This window comes from Pseudophryne corroboree, chromosome 7 (genome assembly GCF_028390025.1).
Source record: "Pseudophryne corroboree isolate aPseCor3 chromosome 7, aPseCor3.hap2, whole genome shotgun sequence".
Classification (NCBI taxonomy): domain Eukaryota; kingdom Metazoa; phylum Chordata; class Amphibia; order Anura; family Myobatrachidae; genus Pseudophryne; species Pseudophryne corroboree.
Window position 1 is genome coordinate 450,984,387 of NC_086450.1, and position 19,802 is coordinate 451,004,188.

Below are 19,802 nucleotides of genomic sequence, written 5' to 3' on the forward strand. Positions count from 1 at the left end.
CTGGTGGCTTCATACCACGTCACAAAGCTGCTTGTGGCCCCTCACCTGCTCACTGTACACTGGGGCTGATGCATTGATGGTACAGTGCCATCTGGAGAGGTGTATGTATGTTTCAGGAATTCGCGCAGCAAATGCCAAGAACAGTGTTGCACGCCTACTGTATGCGCCCATGCAGATTCATGTCATTATTACATGTGTCTGCGCCTGGATGGGACGAATGGGGCGTAAAATGAGGGCATTCTTATGTATGACGAGCGACTGCAGACACATGCAGATTGGAAAAAGATGCATGCACACCCAAGAGAGCCTTATTATTTGGTGGTCAGGGGCAGGCGGATAAATCAGATGGTGCCCGTTGCCATTACTAGTGAACCTCTGTGATTGGCTGTTTGCGTGCTCTCCGCTGACAATGATTGGTGCTTTTGGATTAAGCAGATGTTTTTGCTTGATTTTTTTCTATGCTCAAAATTTCTGCATGGGCACAAGAGGGAAATAAGGGCCTGATTCAGATTTGCACACAAGCTCGATGGTTTACATACAAATACCATGTTTGGGGGTCTTGTGATGTTGTTCACATCCCCCTGTCAGCCATGATTGACATGCTGTGGTGTTGGGAGGGCAGAGCGGGGGCGGCACCAGGCACCGTTCTTCAAAACAGGGGCGTTTTGCTGTGGTTTTGAAGGAGTGAGGGGTCCAGGGTCTGCGTTGGATGCAGACTTACTGGACGCTGGTGACCGGATCCGACGGCCAGCCTGACTACACTTCATCTTATCCAGGCTGGCCGGTGCCTGTAACCATTACAGACGCCTCCTGCTGCATTGGAATATGGAAGACACAGAATTGCACAGCCGGGCAATGCCACACAAACATGGTGCCCTGTGATGTGCACCTAGTGTAAACCAGATACATGCGCTACTGTTACTCACCGGAACACATCTGCAGCTCTGCACATGCAGACAAATGTTATGTTATTAATGCAATTCTTTTTTTCCCATTTTGCCATTAGCTCTGCCTGAGCCCCATCATGCTCACCAAGAGGCCCATTTATCAATAATTGTATTTGTAGTATGATCTGTGGCATTGCTGTGATAATACCACCTGGATGTGACAAAGAGCATCCACAGGGACAGGGATCCCGTCCCCGTGATGTGTTTGGAGTTAAGCCGGCCATTGCTGGGGAGGGTTCCGGGGGAATCCTCTGCTGGTAATGTCTGCAAAGTGTAGACCCTAGACTACAGTGGCACAATGCCATCTTCAGATGATGCTGCGGGGCCAAACATTTCCGGAGCTTAGGAAATCTGACAGCTTCAAGGCACTCATAGAAACCTATCTGAGATATCTGCTGCGGTCCCTCTATCATACATACAGGTGATACTAATATTTGCGAGTTTACCACAAAAATCAGGATATTGGTACTTACCGATAAATCCCTTTCTCCGATTCCACAGGGGACACTGGAGCGCAGTTACAATGGGGAAATAGTAGGCAGTAACTGGGAGCTGGCACTTTAAAACTCTAACACTGTGGCTAGCTCCTCTCCTACTATGTCCCCCCTCCAAGCCAGTCTACGTAAAACTGTGCCTGAGGAGAGCTGGAATAAACTAACGTTAAAGTAGAGGAGGTTATCGCCGCCGTGTAAACCAGGATAACACGAAAAACCAACTTGGAACCTAACCTAACAAAAGGTTAACCTGAACCAAACAAGCAGTCACATAGTGATCTGCGAACCGTTAAGCGAAAAAGGAGGAAACAGCGCTGGGTGTGCGTCCAGTGTCCCCTGTGGAAACGGAGAAAGGGATTTATCGGTGTGTACCAAAATCCTGATTTCTCCTTCATCCACTAGGGGACACTGGAGCGCAGTTACAATGGGGACATCCCTGAGCTCCTAAGACAGGCGGGAGAGCGCTGAGAGTCCTGTAAAACCGCTCGGCCAAACTGTGATGCAGAGGCCGCAAAAGTGTCAAATCTGTAGAATTTGACAAACGTATGTCGGCCCGACCAAGTAGCCGCCCGACATAAAGTAGTCATGGATACCCCACGAGCAGCCGCACATGAAGGCCCCACAGAACGCGTAGAGTGCGCTGAAATTGAAGACGGAGCTTCCCGAGAAGCTGCCAAATAAACCTGTCTGATGGTCAGCCGAATCCATCGGGACAAAGTCTGCTTAGAAGCCGGCCAACCATGGCGGGCAGCATCGTATAGAACAAATAAGGGGTCGGACTTCCGAATAGCCGAAGTCCTATCCACATAGATCTTGAGTGCCCTGACAACGTCCAATGATCTTGAATCCGGAGAGTCCACCGAGAGGGCCGGAACCACAAGTGGCTGATTGATGTGAAAATCGGACACCACCTTAGGTAGAAAAGACATGCGAGTACGGAGCTCGGCCCTATCAGCATGAAACACCAGGTAAGGAGGTCGACAAGAGAGAGCCCCAAATTCCGATACTCGTCTGGCCGAAGCGAGAGCTAGGAGAAGAACCACCTTACAGGTGAGATATTTCATCTCCACTGACTCCAGAGTCTCAAACAACGAAGATTGTAGAAAAGAGAGGACCAGATTGAGGTCCCATGGCGCTGTCGGAGGGCGAAAGGGAGGCTGTATTCGTAGAACCCCCTGAAAGAAAGTCTGAACTTCCGGCAGCAAGGCTAACTTCTTCTGGAAGAAAACCGATAGAGCAGAGACCTGCACCTTTAGTGAACCCAGTCTTAAGCCTGCCGAGAAACCCGCCTGCAAAAAACTGAGCAGGCGGGCTAAGCGAAAAACTGAAGGAGAAAATTCTCGACGTTCACACCAGGCTACATAAGCCTTCCAAATATGGTAGTAGTGAGACGATGTGACTGACTTTCTAGCCCGAAGCATAGTTGGTTTAACCGTACGAGGAATCCCCTTCTTTTTCAAGATGGCTTTCTCAACAGCCACGCCGTCAAACGAAGCCTGCATAAGTCTGGATAAAGAAAAGGACCCTGTTATAGAAGATCGTCCCGTAGTGGCAGGGGCCAAGGCTCGGCCACTGACAACAGGGTGGAGTACCAAGCCCTTCGTGGACAATCTGGAGCCACCAGGAAGACCAGAGCGTTTTCTTTCATGATGCATTGCAGAACCCGAGGCAACAGCGGAGGAAAGAGGTAAACGAACTGGAAATTCCAAGGAGCCGTGAGGGCATCCACGCCCGCCGCTGCCGGGTCCCTCGTTCGAGAGTAATAAAGAGGCAGCTGATGGTTCAGGCAGGACGCCATGAGGTCGATCTGTGGTCTTCCCCACCGGCGAACTTACTGCCAAAACATCTGGGGATGAAGTGACCATTCTCCCGGGTGCATATCCTGTCGCCTGAGGTAACCGGCTTCCCAATTGTCTACTCCTGGAATGAATATTGCCGAGAAGGACAGAGCCTACTCCTCCGCCCTAAGAAGGATGTTGGTGACCTCCCTCATCGCCGCACGGTTGCGAGTGCCGCCCTGACGGTTGAAGTACGCTACCGTCGTGGCGTTGTCGGACTGAACTCTGACCGCTCGACCGCGCAGCAGGTGATGTGCCTGAAGTAGGGCGTTGTATACCGCCCGTAATTCGAGCATGTTTATGGGGAGAATGGATTCGTGGATCGACCAGCACCCCTGAAACCGATGTTCGAGGGTCACTGCCCCCCAGCCTCGCAGACTTGCGTCCGTGGTGAGGAGAGTCCAATCCCACACTCCGAACCGCCTTCCTTCCAATAGATGTGCCGACTGGAGCCACCAGAGAAGCGACGACCTTGCCTTTGGAGATAGCGTCACCCGCTGATGAAGGAACAGATGAGATCCTGACCACTGATGTAGAAGACACAGCTGAAACAATCGAGAGTGGAAGCGATCGTTTGAAAGAGCTTCGAACGCCGCTTTTCCAGAAGACGAATGCACAGATACATTGACAACCGACGGTGTCGAAGTACCGACCTTACCAGCGTCTGCAGAGACAGGATCTTGTCCTGAGGAAGGAAAACCTTCTGACGGACCGTGTCGAGAATCATCCCCAAAAACAGCAACCGTTGTGAGGGGCATAAGTGAGACTTCGGGAAGTTCAGGATCCACCCATGCCGAATCAGAAGGTCCTGCGTTATCTGGATATTCTGAAGTAACAGGTCTGCCGAGCGCGCCTTTATGAGCAGATTGTCCAGATAGGGAACAATTGTCACACCCTGCTTCCGAAGGAGGGGCATCATGACCGCCATGACCTTTGTGAACACTCTGGGAGCAGAAGAGATACCGAACGGAAGGGCCTGGAACTGGAAATGAGCGTCCTGAATCGCGAACCGGAGAAAAGCCTGATGAGGAGGCCAAATGGGAACATGTAAGTATGCATCCTTGATGTCTAAAGACGCCAGAAACTCGTTTTGCTCCAAACCCGCAATAACAGACTGGAGGGACTCCATCTTGAACTTGAATACCCTCAAATACGGATTGAGATCCTTCAAGTTCAGGATTGGTCTGACCGAGCCGTACGGCTTCGATACGAGAAACCGGCTTGAGTAATAGCCCTGTTTCCGATGATGAGCGGGAACAGGGATCAGTACCTTTGCGGATAGAAGCTTCTGGACCGCTGCCTGTAAGGCAACTCTTCTGTCGTCGGAAACTGGTAAACCCGTGGTAAAAAACTGCTGGGGCGGTCGGGTTTGAAAATCGAGCTTGTAACCGCAAATGATGAGATCCCTGACCCAAGCATCTGGACAGGACTGTACCCAGACCTCCCTGAAGTCCCACAGACGAGCTCCCACCTGGTGGTCTCCCAGGTGGGAGGGAAGCCCGTCATGCGGTGGTAGTGGTGGAGGACTTAACTTCTGACTGGGTTGAGGCTGTGGAACCTCTGCCTCTACCTCTATGGCCACGGGAGGCGGAAGCTTCTTCCCTGGCCTCGAAACCTGGAAGGGGCACGAAAGGATCGAAAGGAGGGACCCCTATAGGGCCTGCGAGGGACTGGAGCAGCAGAAGGAAGATAAGTCGACTTACCTCCGGTGGCCTGGGAAATCCAGGCATCCAGACCCTTACCGAACAGGACCTCTCCCATAAAGGGCAACGCTTCTGCAGCCCGTTTGGACTCCGTATCCGCTTGCCACTGCCACAGCCAGAGAGCTCTGCGGGCCGAAATTGCTAAAGCGGAAATCCTAGCACCGAGAATACAGATGTCCTTGGAAGTTTTGCAAAGATAAAGGGCTGATTCACGGATGTGTTCTGCCAACTGTATCAGCTGATCCGCCGGCAAATCGTCCCGAATTCCAGAGGACAATTGCTCCGCCCAAACTTCCATCGCCTTGTTGACCCAACAACCTACCTGCGCCGGGCGATGTAATACCCCCGCCGCCGAGTAAATAGTCTTCAAGGTGGATTCCAACTTCCTGTCCGACGCCTCCTTAAGGGAAGTTGCTCCAGGAACTGGCAGAACCGTCTTCTTGGACAGATGAGACACCAAAGGATCCACAATCGGAGAGGTCTCATAACGCGTCCTGCTATCTGCGGGAAAAGGATAGGAAGACAAAATTTTTCTTGATACCTGAAACTTCGCGTCTAGATGTTTCCAGGCTGCCGTGATGAGCGCATCCAGCTCCTCCGAAATTGGAAAAGTCACCGGCAAGCATTAGTTGGTGCCAAACCTTGAAGGGCGTAAGGCGTCCTGCTCCATCACCTCCACCTGTAATACTGAGCGAATAGCAGTAATAAGAGCCTCAATACCCTGAGCTACTGGTTCAGAGTCCTCGTACACCTGATCGTCATCAGTATCCTGTAGATCTACCACCGCCTCATCTAACTGAGGCATATCATCGTCAGATTCCTGCAACACAGAGGCTAGCAATCTCTTTTTAGAAGCCTGTGGGGGAGAACTAAAGGACGGGGCTTGGGAAGGGATTACAGCCCTAGAGAGCCCTTCCACTGATTTTGCCAGGGAAACAGCCCATACTGGTTCAGGCTCAGGTACCGGGTCGCCTCTCTGTCTTCCCGAGAGGCCTTCAGTTCCCTAGTCAGCAGGGACATGACCTCAGTGAGCTGTGCTGTCCATGCAGGGGTGCTCTGGGGTTCTGATGAGGGCTGGGCAGATGGTTCTGACTCACCATCCTCACATAACTGGAGACCCTGTTTTTGTGCTGCCTTGGAGCCTTTAGATGCCACGTCAGCACCCAGCACCTGTCACCCTCCCCTAATCACAGCAATACGCAGAAAGGGAGGGAAGGGGGGGGGGGGGTTGAAGCAGGGAGAAGCGCAGCCACAGCCGCCACAATGTATCCTGCACGCTACTGTGCAAGCCCTAATAAAGTATAGGTGCCCCCGTGCCTCCAGTCCCCACTGCAACCGGCTCACTGTGACCAGAGGACTCGATTTGCTTCTTCCCCCCGCGCTGCAGCCACGGAAATGTCCACCAGCGTGCACTGAGCCCGGCGGAGCAGAGCAGGACTAAGCTCCGCCCCTTCCACAAAGGCGCCAAATTCAAACTTGCTTAGCGCCTCCAGCGCGATCCCCATGCCGGCTCTGTGAGCCGCGCTGAACGGGGATCCGTGCGGGGGGAGCGAGCCGCGGCCGCCGGGACTGGTGCTTAGAGCGGGGGGAGCGATAAGAGCAGCCTGTCTGTAGAAAAAACACAAACACAGTCCATATAAAATAAAATAGCCACCTCACATGAAGAACAGCTATTTACTCACCGCTGTGTCTGCCCTCGCACGCAGCGGTGTCCGGCCGCACATACCGCTGCCCGCTGCCGGAATCTTCTGTCGTCGGAGCGGCCCCGACACGCGCCACACGCAGCGGTGTCCGGCCAGCTCTGGAGAGCCAGTGTCTCCTTCAGCCGGGGCCCATCCCGAGCCGCAAGCAGCTGCGATGGGACCTCGCCGGCAGCTCCCGTGGTGCAGACTGGCAGTGGCAAAGCTGCCAGTCTGTGAGTGTAAGAAAGAAAGAAAAAAAAATTCTTCAGAGAAAACCCAAGAGTGACCAGCTCCTTCTGGGCACAAAAGAAAGACTGGCTTGGAGGGGGGACATAGTAGGGGAGGAGCTAGCCACAGTGTTTGAGTTTTAAAGTGCCAGCTCCCAGTTACTGCCTACTATTTCCCCATTGTAACTGTGCTCCAGTGTCCCCTAGTGGATGAAGGAGAAACATGTGTTTCCGTGGAATATGCCACAGATATTTTGTGATAAATGGGCCCCCTAGTGTTCTGAGCACTGAATCACATGGCTATTCCCTAAAGTTTGTGAGCCAGTGAGTGCGGAGAAGAGCGTTCCTGAGCAGTGCGGGAGAAGCCATTCAGTGTATCTGTAGTAGGTGCCGGGTCCTGTGCTGCCCTATCCAATGCCCCCCATTACTCCTCCCCATGGTACCGTACTACCATCTTACTTATTTTTGAATATATCTGCTCTAATTCAGAGATGGATGCAGCCACACAGTCGCTCGTAGCGGCCACTTCCATCTGGTCTGCGCACGTAGACCGGGTGGCCGTCGTAGGGGCGTCAATGCGGCGTTGGTGGGGCATACTGAACGGGGGGGAGGTATCAGGAGCGGTTTCAGGGCAGCTGCATACGCTCCAAAAAAAAAGTTGCCCGCCGACTGCCTGACACGCTGCCAGGAGTCAACCTTTGATCCGATGCCTCTGCAATCTAAGGGGTATTCAGAGATGAACGTAGATCGCTGCATACGCAGCCAGACCTGCATTCATCTCTGCACACGCTAAGGGCCGCCCAGCACTGGGCAATCTAATTGCGAACGCATCGGCTCTACGGTTGACCCCTTTTGGAGCGGCTCTGTATAATATCACTCATCCCCCCCAAAAAAGGTTCCAACACGCCCACGTTCTGTACACCCCCCCCTATGCCACGGTGATGCCCCCACCATGGCCGCCTTCCTGGATGTGGCCGCAATGTGTAAGGTCGCCCACTTGCACTGCGCAGACCAGATGGAAGCGCCTGCTGCAGGCGACCGCGCGGCTGCATCTATCTCTGTATTAGGCTCTAATTGCGGACGCATCAGGAGACGGCCTCACACATGCTGGGCGGCCATACCCTGTGCTGGGCGGCCCCTAGTGTGTGCACCTCTACATGCTGATCTATGGAGTGGATTGATCGGCTGCCGCGACTTGTATAACAGACATCCTCGGAGCAGCGTCTGCGCCAGTTGTGCCAGGAATATCCTTGCTTGCACATGTTGGGGACTGTCTCCTATACTGCAGGAGTCCTGGCCTTTGGCCTCCACTTTTCTCTTCATTTAGAAGGCTTTTCATTTACAAAATACATTTTTCATGGAATTTTAAATTGTTGCTGTGTCTTCCTGTCTGTGTGTCCTGTATCTGCTGCCATGTGTGAGGAGGTCAGTGTATGCCCAGGGGGAAAGGAGTGTGATGTGTCCGCTGATAATAGCCTCTCTGCCACCCTTATACAGAACCCGGACGTGTGGGCTCTCACGGGGCACCTGCGCTACCTGAGCGGCCGGAAGGGCGAGGCCCGGGAATGCTATGAGCACACCCTCAGCTTGGTGGCTGACGCCTCAGAGATGCATTCTGTCTACCTCCGCCTGGGGTCCATCTACCTCCAAGAAGGAGAGGTAAGTAGAGATGGAATGAGGGGTCATGTGCTACTACTCTATAATGTCTCAGTGTTCTTTCATCTAATGCCGTAACAGGTCCAGCGTCCATCACACGCTAGTCCAGCGGCGTCACTATAGGGGTGCGGGCTGCACCCGGCTATCAGAGGGGGGGACACCAACAGTAGAGGCACTAGTCTCCGTGAGCAGCCCAGCATTAGCCTCACTTCTTGGCGTGTTTGGGCCTGGCTTGTCTAAAGCGCATGCGTGGCCATTTGGTTACACATGTGAGTCTACACTGTTGGGGGGGATCTAAAGACTGCACAGGGAGAAGTGTAATAAATAGTCCTTAGGTTGCAACAATGTATCAGGCTGCCTCCTATCTGTTGTTCATTTGGCTGCAGCTCCCTGCCGGTCTCCTGAGATCATTAGCTGCGGATTACAATTACTATTTATCATTGTGTGTGCAGTTCCCATAGGAAGCCTAGTTGCACGTACAGTATTAATGCACAGTCTCTGTTTTCTTTCATATAACAGTATGAAAAGGCCAAGAAGACGTACCTGCTGGCCTGTAAACGGACTCCCACCTGCCAGACCTGGCTGGGCGCCGGCGTCGCCTGTTACAGGGTAAGGTTCTGTGTAATATACAGTCCACGCTGCCTGTCACTGTCACTCTACACCCTGTAAGAAGATGACACCCGATCAGTGCACACAGCGGAGGCAGCTATTATATAAGTGGAACCAGTATACCTGAGCCAAGCCGTGTATCAGTAATGTCGCTGGTTTCTGGCAAATTGTTATTAGCAATGGTTCCAGTCACTAAGCGCGACAGTGATGTAAGGGTAAATAGCACATTCTAGCGATTGCCCACGTAGCTCAGAAACAATTGGAAGCAAATTGGTAGTAGCTATGTAAAATAAATGTAGAAATTAATACTGTCTGAGGCCTTATCCAGAGTACAGAAACTACCATAAAACTTGTATGAACAGATAACTGAAGGTGAGTACCAGAACCTTTTCTCCTGGCTACCGGAACCTTTTTTACTGGGCACCGGAAGTTTTTCTCCTGGGCACTGGAACCTTTTCTCTAGGGCACCGTAACTTTTTCTCCTGTGTACTGGAACTCTTTCTCCTCGGCACCGGAAACTTTTCTCTTGGCTACCGGAACCTTTATTCCTAGCTACCGGAACCTTTTCTACTGGGGAACGGAAGTTTTTCTCCTGGGCACTGGAACCTTTTCTCTAGGGCACCGGAACTTTTTCTCCCGGGTACCGGAACTTTCTCCTGGGCACCGGAACCTTTTCTCATTGCAAAAAAGCACTGGATTTAGGGGTTTATTCAGAGTCCTTACCAGTTTTTGCTAAATTAGCAAAAACTGCTAAGGATCAAATTGCATGCTGGGGGCCTCCCAGCTCAGGTCAAGGCCGCCGAGCATGTATGGCGCTGCCCTGCGATGAGACCGCAATTTAATTGTAATTGCATTGCAGAATCCAGAATTAGAGGTTGAACCCTGCCTACGCGCACCGCCACCATGTCTCCGATCGCAGGAAAATGGCCATGACATGCCTGCGTTTCCTGCTCCACTCCCCACTGTCATTGCCGCCCCCAAACGCCCGTCGCCTGTGCATCATTTTGCGATCCTTCTGGGATGCGATCGCATAATGAAAGTTCATGTACGTGCACTGCAGTCGTTTGCAAATTTTCTAAAATTGTGTCCACCTCTGAATACCCCCCTTAGTGCACAAATGGGTAAGGGACACACTTTAACATCCATAAAGTAATAATTTCTGAAGTGCATCAGCTGTAGTGTGTGCAGGACGAGCGAAATGTATTATTTTCCCTTTATGTAGCTACACATCTAATAAAATATATGAATATTAGTGAATCAGCAGTGAGATTATTATTTGTGTATATTGTTCTCCATATACAACAATTGTGGATATTCCCAAATCGCTTATCCAGCTAATTCCAGTTTTGCGAGTCAGGGTCTCGGAGTCGGAATATCTTAGACCAGATGTTCCCAAACACGGCCCCCAATGGTCCAGGTTTTAAAGATATCCATGGCTCAGCACAGATTGGTACTTATTAAGGGGTCTATTTACTAAGCCTTGGATGGAGATAAAGTACCAACCAATCAGCTCCTAACTGTCATTTTTCAAACCAAGTCTGTGACATGGCCATTAGGAGCTGATTGGCTGGTACTTTGGGGCTAATTCAGACCTGATCGTAGTCGTGCAAACTTTTGCACGGCTACAATCAGCCACCCTGACATGCGTGGGGATGTCCAGAACAGGGCTAGTCCGCACCGCATGTCTGGCCTTCCCCCCCGCCACACGGGTGCGATAGCATCGCACGGCGGCAATGCTATTGCACCCGGCCTGAAGGCATTGCTGCGCTGGTAGGCGACTTTTCGCCGCGTCCTGGGTCGCAGTCCGGGCATGCCTGCGTTGCTCTGACCGCGCCCCCAAAACAGTGGCCAAACACTGCCGGCCTGCCCAGCGAACACCTCTGCCTGTCAATGAGGCAGAGGCGATCGATGGGCTGAGATGCCGATCGCATCTCTGGCATGCACATGCGCACTGCGGCACATGCGCAGTTCAGACCTGATAGCCCGCTGTGCGAAAACGCACAGTAGCGATCAGGTCTGAATTATCCCCTTTATCTATCTCCAGCCAAGGCTTAGTAAATAGACCCCATAGTCACCTGTGGCTAAACATGGATATACTTGAAACCTAGACCATTTGGGCGCCTTGTGGACCGTGTTTGGGAACTTATGTCTTAGAGCCATACTTGACAACACTCCCAAAAGCTCCGGGATGGTCCTGAATTCGAGGGGGTAAGAAGAGTGGGGGCGGGGAGCTCTCCAGCCTCCTGACAGAGTTGACCAGTCTTCCACTGCCTCCCTATTCCTAACTGATGTAGGTGGCTGGAAGGGTTGGATGACGCATTTTGCATTGAATTGCGACATGCTAGCCCTGCCCCCTGCTGTAAATCACCGAAGATCACGGTATTGAACAGCAAGGGGTGCAGTCAGGGTGGTGTGTAGCCCCCTCCTCACTCTAACATGCTGCGAATCTCTGCTGTATACAATACGACGGCAACGCCCTTCGTCCGTCTGCCCCCCTCTTGTACTCTCCCGGGTGGGGGTCCTTGGAAATTTGGCATATATGCTTAGAGCAGATGTCTTATTTAGCAAAATGAGGTTGAAAAAAAAAACACTTAATACTTTAAATAATGTAATAGTGTAAGTAATGGTGAGGGACCTACACACTTAATGATAACGATGATCGATATGAACGATATCTTTAAAAAATGAACGATAAATCGTTCATATCGTTCAGTGTGTATGCATCAATGATGAACGATGCGTGTCCCCGCAGTCGTTCATCTTTGCTCTATTCTCATTTATACATGCAAGTCAATTTGGACGATATAGATGTTTGTACTGTCATATCGTCCAAATCAGCCATTAATATCGTCTAGTGTGTAGGCAAAAAAAAATCGACCAACGATAATATAGTTGGTCGTTAAAATCGCTACATTCGCCCAGTATGTAGGGCCCTTAACTGTATAGTGACAGAAGCCACCTAGGGGATGATGATAGTGGCTGTGTCTCGCCCTGTGCATGCTGCAGAACTGAGCCGACGCAAGTGGCAGCCGCTGCTGGTGCACTCTGATTGCATCTACACTTAGGACCGTAGTAGGCAAAGGTCAGTGATGGCACATTGTCGCAACCGCGGGCCATGCGGAGCTGCGCATAAGGGAAACATGCCTGCACGGAGGTGTATCTTGTGCGCAAAGTATAGAGTAGGTCAAATGCGCACTGATGATGAACCAGGTGACGGGGAATACAGTGTATACGCATCATTTCTGTGTGCCCCAATGAGGAGCTGCCATTTCTGCGTCTGACCTTTACGTGTGGCTATGGGTGTGTGTGTGTGTGTGTGTGTGTGTGTGTGTGTGTGTGTGTGTGTGTGTGTGTGTGTGTGTGTGTGTGTGTGTGTGTGTGTGTGTGTGTGTGTGTGTGTATGGAGCATTTACCATAGACTCATCTTTTTCATGGGCAGCTGGAGGAGATGCAGGATGCTGAGGTCGCCCTCTCAGAGGCCAATGCCCTGAATAACAGGAATGCCGAGGTGTGGGGCTACCTAGCTCTCGTCTGCTTAAAGGTAAGTGACACAAGAGATTATATGGCTGGTGAATAGGTGCCACTAACTCCATGTGCGTTCCTGGTCTCCCTGCATCATCGCTAACACATGGCTGGTTTACAAAGCAGTCCATAGTGGCTTTGTCTGATGGATCTCAAAGGACAACAGTCATTAATGCTAAGTCACACTTGTTAATTAATTACTGTTGTCCTTTAAAATCCATCCGACCATGGTAAGAATGACAACAGAAAGATAGGTCCAGAGATGCGCTGTGGCTTTAAAGTAAGGGATACGCGTGATATACATGATTGCAGGCAGGTGCAGCTGCCGCGGATGGTGAGATTATGCATAATCACACCATCCGCTGTAGCCGCACCTGTCTGCATTCATCAGATTCCTCCATTCCTTACCAGAAGATCACTGGGACCTGCAGATCACCACAGGGACTGCCAGCACGATGCATTGTGTGTAACACAAAAGGTAGAGAGCATTTCCTATGGAGCAGAATAGCTTAAATAGCACTTACCCCCAATACAAACCTTCACCACAATTCCGAAAAGGACTTTAAACATGTGAAATGGGATAGGTGCAATAGAAAGCGCTAAGACAAGTAACTTCCTTTTGTATGCTGAAAGTTCTTTGAGATGGTCCGGCTGATTCTTGTAATCTTCACAGTTCTTTATATTGTTCTCACAAATCGGAGATGCCTTGAAACAACAACGAAAAAACATATCACGGTATAGTGTGTCTTTAGCAATTGTAACTCACAGACTCCCCACAAAGGGTTTAGTTTTAAGAAGTGGATTTGTCATCGTTGTTTCCCTAAAAGTGCTTCAAAGATGGCTTACCAAACTCACAGAATAACCAGATATCTGTTACATGTAAGGGTATCTTTACAATATTTTGCTAGAAGGGCTGCATACCCGGACTCACTATATCTTGTTTCCAAGATGTGTGTAGAAAGGTTATTATTTAACTTCTAAGTAATGCTTACTCAAACTCACAATGAAATTCGCTGTGATAAGCATATAAAGGTATCTTTAAAACTTAAGCTGTAGCGTACCCAAACTCACAGTTTAAAAACTGGAACGTGCACATAAAGGTATCTTTTTTTCCACTCAAATTTGCAGCAGGAAGTAAAATCCAAAAATGTGTTGATGAAAGAGGATGTTTTTTAATAAAAATAATCCCAATCAGAGCCGGCCTTAGGCATAGGCAAACTAGGCAAATGCCTAGGGCATTTGGTATGCTTAGGGGCACCAGCAGCTCCTGCTGATTAAAATGATATGTGGCATGCCTATATTCTGTCTGTAACTGCGGCTGTATCTGGATACGAAATGCTACGTTGCGTGTATCCCTGGAAACCACTGTAATGTAGCATTTCGTATGCAGATACAGCTGCAGTTGCACATGCATGCTGCATATAATTTTAATCAGCAGAAGCTGCTTGTGCTTTCTAGCCACATAGTAATGCAAATAATATGCATTTTCATAAACAAAAGGTGCCCGACGTTAGCAGAGCTGCCAGCTGACTCATGCCAGGCATCTCCTGCAGAACTAGCGGCGGTGCTAGGGGGCACCAGCCAAAATCTTGCCTAGGGCATCATATTGGTTAGGGCCGGCTCTGATCCCAATACAGGGGTACAGTAAAGTATAAAAACATTAAGAGCTGGCAGCTCGCCCAGGGTCTTCTCCGTTCCTGGTACTGTCGGCATGCACACGGCAGACCCCCTGGTGAGGAATCCTTTGGGACCGGTTTTAGCTAATAAAATGCAACACAAACTTGTTTGGAATGATTCTCTAATTAAACAAAGAATAAATTGCTGCTCTGTAATAAAGACAACATCAGCGTCCGGTGTTAGTTACCCAGACCCTATAGCTATACACAAGTGTGGGCAGTGGGGCCTGTGAAGTGTCTGGTTTAGTAGTGACCCTGATGTTATGGACATGTGATGTTTCTTGCAGACTGGGAGACAGCTGGAGGCCGAACAGTCGTACAAGTATACACGGAAGGTCAGTGCCGTCTCATCAGCAGATTGTAGACTGCTCCCATTTATGGTGCAGTTTGAAAAAGGGTATGATGAACAGATAGTATACTCCTCACGCTCTGTGCAGACCCTCATATAGCACCTGCCCACCAGCAATGCACCAACACACAATGTATCAAACTCTGTGGTAATTTTTTTCTGGTTATGCCATGTATCACTATTACCAGAAGTACATAGGTGAGAGATTCCTGTCAGCGACAGAAGGAAGCATTTGCCCTTCCCCCCACTCTCAGAAACTTAGGGGTTAGGGAGTCCCGACAATTAAAAATGCTGACAGGGAACAGGGCAATTATTTTACCCCTCCCCTGCACCCTACCCTAACCCGCCTGGGGTGGTAGCAATGGCTTAGGTAGTGGGGGTGGTGGCTAGGGCTAAGACACCAGGGGGTGGCGGCTATGGCTACCCCCCCTCTAGTGCCTAACCCTAGCACCCCCAGCTCATGCCCTAACGACAATAATTGGTGCCATGCCCATGTACGGACCCGCTAGTCACGCTATTCAATTACAAATTGCTTATTGTGGGGTTCACACGGTAATTCTGCCTGCTGCTAGCCACGATAAGTATGCGGAAATCACCCTGTGCCCTAAAAAGTGCCAACTAACATTGCATAACTGTATAACAGGCTGTTAGTGGCCATTAGGAAAGTATTTGGGGCTCTTAGAAATTTATCAATTGGCTGATTTTTGCTTTTTTTTTATTAATAAAGAAAAAATTATAAAAAGCAAGTGCAGTGATTTAAAGGCTGTAGATGATTTTGGGGTGAATAAAAATACCTGGCCACTTTGAATAATTGAAAAACACCTGTAACTCCCAGCTGCAACCTTAAAAACACTCTCCCATCAACACAGAGTACCCATATACCTGTCTCACATCATTCCCCCCCCCCCCCCTACTTTTTGCAGATTATCACCCCAAAAATGATGTCATCATTGGCTAAATTATGTTAATTAAAAAAAGTCCTAAGTGCCTAATTTTCTATTAAGACTCATTATCCAGAATAGGGAGAAATTACATGTCCAATATTATAAATACCTACTGTATTTTGAGAAATAGGGCACATTAAATGTAATAATGGACATATTTATCACATTTTTTAATCTTTATCTAGTTTGAATAAATATGTCGTTAAGTTCTGATACGATGTGATATGTGGGATTGTAGCCCACTTTTTAATTGACAATTAATAAAAGTTATAGTTTAGTATGAGGTATCAATGTGTTACGAATAGTCCCCCTTAGCCATTATATAGGGTCACCAATGCCCCTTTTTCCTAAATCTCGTTCTGTTCTTTGTTGCGTTTTGTATCTTATGGCTTGGGTTTTCTGGTTGCAACCCTTATCTCAATTTAGAGTAATACCTGTCATTAACATAAGAAACCCATTTTCCTCAGCAGTATTTATAGTACTCCTGTACTCTGAAGGCCCCCCATACACAGGTGCGATCAGGTGCGATTTCTCCTATGGGAGAAATCGCATGCGATCCCGTTCCCCACTGCCGGAGCCCGCCCCAAGTGCATCGGATCCGACCTCATGTCAAAACACACACGATTTGGCCAGTTTTCATCTGATCCGTCAGCCCGATCTGTCAGAATCGGATGAAAACGGGTACTGTGCCCAGGTACTTTTCAGGGGGTGTGGCCTAATTACAGGAGGCGTGGCAATGCACCCTTGGAAAAAGAAAAAAATATATATTTCTGCAGCGGGGTACACTGGTATTCCACAGGGAATAACATCAGGGTGTAGAGTTGGATCTTGATCCGAGGCACCAACAGGCTAAAGCTTTGACTGTTCCCAGGATGCACTGCACCGCCTCCTCTATAGCCCCGCCTCCAGGCACTGGAGCTGAGTGTGTAAGTTGGGGCCTGCAGTGCAGGCAGCTAATAGGGAGGGCTGCACTAGGCAGCCCTGATAAGAGCTTTTCTGAAGGAAACCTCATTACAGGAGGCGTGGCCATGCATCCTTAGAAAAAGAAAAATATATATTTAAAGCGCCTCCCTGGCCACACTGCAGCCCAGTACACAGCAGCGTCTGCTGGGCTGAGGAAAAGAGCTGCAGCTGCTGCTGCCAGGTAAGGAGGGGGGACCTGGGCCCCTTCATCAGACCTGGGCCTGGGTATCCCCCTCTCAGCGCCACTGGGCAGGGATGGAGATGCTATAGGAGCATACTTGCCTACCCTCCCGGAATGGCCGGGAGGCTCCCGAAAATCGGGTGACCCTCCCAGCCCCCCGGAAGAGCAGGCAAGTCTCCCGATTACAGGGGTCCCCCCCTGCCCGGCTGCCCACTTAGCAAGTGAAGTGGGCGATCCGGGCAGGCGATGACGCGATTCTTGTTGAATCGCGTCATGCAAGCCACGACCCCCACTGTATAATGCCGGTAATTGCGGCATTGCACAGTGGGGGGCGTGGCTTTCATGACGCGATCCAGCAGCCACACCCCCGTCCCTCCTCTGGCCCGCCTCCGCCCCGCCCTGTGCCGCATCCGGCCCTCCCCCCTCCTCACATCAGCTCACTGCCCGGCGTGCCCGCCCCCCTGCTGAGCCGACTGGCTGCTCTCTCCCGGAGAGAGCAGCCCAAAAGTCGGCAACTATGTATAGGAGGTGATATATCTGTGAATTGTGTTCTCCTCTCTTGCAGTTAAATCTACAGAATCAGACTTTGATGACAGAAATCCATCAGCTGCAGGAGGAGGTCGGGTTTGGTGATCCGTCCTTCTAACACCTTGACACCTACCAGCGCAGGAGACGTCAGTGAGCCCTGTATGAGTTGGAGGTTACTGTATGATAGGTGGACATCTAATCGGCAGTATTTTGGCAAGCATAACAACAGATTATTGTGGAAGAACTAGAAGATGTGATATTGGGGCATTTCTGCTGATGCCTAGGACAAGTCATATTGGCCTCATCTGCATCCACGTACTATAATAACATATATGATCTGCAGGAGGAGAACAGGTGCTTTCACTGTCTATGGACACTTATGCAAGTTTACATGTGATTTTGATATCATTTGTAGTAGTAAACATTCCATATGAGCCTGGCCTAAGAAAAGTGTTATGATCAGCAAATAAATGTATGTTTGTGATAATGTTCATAGTTTTTTTTATTCTCTCATGTGACGCTTTGGCAGATAAATGGTCCAAAGATTCTTCCAAAGCAGCAGAATATTTATTTTTCTTTAAATTGCAAGTTAAGTACATTTTAAACATGTATCTTGGTTATCCTCCTAGAATTCATTATCTCTTTTCAAGACCTCTCTGGAGGGAAAACAAGTAAGTAGGCCAGACACAGCCTCATGGTTCTCAGCGTGTCGTGTGATGATAGAGGAGGGAGGGGGAAGAAGTCATAGTGCAGACAGAGCTCATAGGAGTGTTTCAAAGCCTCCCTGCTTAATACATTATGTGCTGTGTGACTGTGGTTGCCATGGTACTTAAATAACACTGCAAAATTTGGAGCCCGGAAAAACTAGTGAAAGTGAAAACTAGCTTTTTTGTGCACCTTCATTTTTTCCTTTTCTTAGAAGACACTTCAAAATAAACTACCCTGTACATTTTTATAAACTTACCAAAGATTTTACAATTTAGGGAAATTAAACCTAAAATGAATATCTTATATTTGATTGAAAAATATCAGGATTTCTGTACTTACTGTACTTTTAAATCATGTTCTTGTATTGCATCGGGGATCACTGGAACAATGGGTAAAGAGGTGAGTTTGGAGCTCAGGCACTGAATGAAGTATGAGATCCAACCCCTTCTATATCCCCTAAATCACAGGTTCTCAAACTCGGTCCTCAGGACCCCACACAGTGCATGTTTTGCAGGTCTCCTCACAGAATCGCAAGTTAAATAATTAGCTCCACCTGTGGACCTTGTAAAATGTGTCAGTGAGTAATGAATACACCTGTGCACTTGCTGGGCAAAACATGCACTGTGTGGGGTCCTGGGGACCGAGTTTGAGAACCACTGCCCTAAATAAATCAGTTGTTTGAGTAACACAGCCCAGAACAGGAGGAATTCAGAAGTAAATGAGAGGGTTTGGTGCAAGATGACCAAGAGGCCCTGGAACGCAGCCTTTAGTTGGTTTGGAAGCAGCACACAGACCATCATTCATCCTCACCTCTTCTCAGGTGCAGGAGTCTCCTAAGCCAGTGGTTCCCATACTGTGTGCCTAGGCACCCTGGGGTGCTGCGAGACTCTTGCAGGGGTGCCTCGGGTTGGTGGTCCAGGACCAAATCCAACTATTTATGGTTAAAGGGATAGGCAAAACCAGTGCTGGTGGCTGACCCTAAGGATAACAGGCAGGCACAATTTATACCCCTTTCACACCACACAAATAACCCGGTATATTGCCGGCTCAACGTAGGTCGCTGTGCGGTGTGAAAGGGATCAGTCCCAAATTCCCAGGTCGCCTGACCCGGTATTGCCACCCGTGAATAAAGAAGGGTTAAAACTGGGTCAGATGCAGTGTGAACGAGTTGCTGGGTCGATGCGACCCGGGACCCATCCACAGTATAGGGAGAGGCGTTGTGGAGATGATCTCCTCTCCAAGTGCCGCCTCCGCACCTACCCCCGGTACCGCCTCCGTCCCCGCCTCCCGATGGCAACCCAACACGGCAATATGCCAGTGTGATAAGGTCCAATGCCGGGTCACACCCGGAAAGGACCCACTTCCAATTCCCAGGAGCGACCCGGCAGTGCGATCTGAAAGCGGAATTACTTAATCTTTTTCCACATTTGTCAATAAAAAAACTTTTATCCTAGGGATGCGGAGAAAGAAATGCTGATATGCTAGGGCTCCGTGATTACAGAACGTTTGGGAACCACTGGCCTAAGATATATATTAGAGTAGACCAAACCAAGCTTACCTGGTTCTCCTTGTCCTAAAGTAGAGGTAGTGAAGGTCTGCAGCATGGTCTTAGTGTATAAACAGATTCTATAATGTAGGAATATAATCACTCCTGTGTCTTGCTGGAAAACCAGATAAGCCCCATAGATTCATCTTAGCGACCATAATGGTAAAATAATTAAACCGTTCCCGCATAATTGTATATCGCTATAATATACAGTAACCTTTTTGTGAAT

At 49.5% G+C, this 19,802-nt stretch overlaps 1 protein-coding gene across 2 annotated transcripts in view; it reads left to right on the top strand.

Moving 5' to 3' along the window:
• Nucleotides 1-17,806, top strand: part of CFAP70 (cilia and flagella associated protein 70) — a 149,060-nt gene extending 131,254 nt beyond the window's left edge. For both annotated transcript variants that reach the window (XM_063935053.1, XM_063935054.1), the window contains 5 exons: nucleotides 8,389-8,550; nucleotides 9,067-9,156; nucleotides 12,596-12,697; nucleotides 14,642-14,689; nucleotides 17,357-17,806. In XM_063935053.1, coding sequence (XP_063791123.1) covers nucleotides 8,389-8,550; nucleotides 9,067-9,156; nucleotides 12,596-12,697; nucleotides 14,642-14,689; nucleotides 17,357-17,437 — 483 coding nt within the window. In that variant the 3' untranslated portion in view covers nucleotides 17,438-17,806. The remainder of the gene's footprint in view (nucleotides 1-8,388; nucleotides 8,551-9,066; nucleotides 9,157-12,595; nucleotides 12,698-14,641; nucleotides 14,690-17,356) is intronic.
• Nucleotides 17,807-19,802: the final 1,996 nt, after the last annotated feature.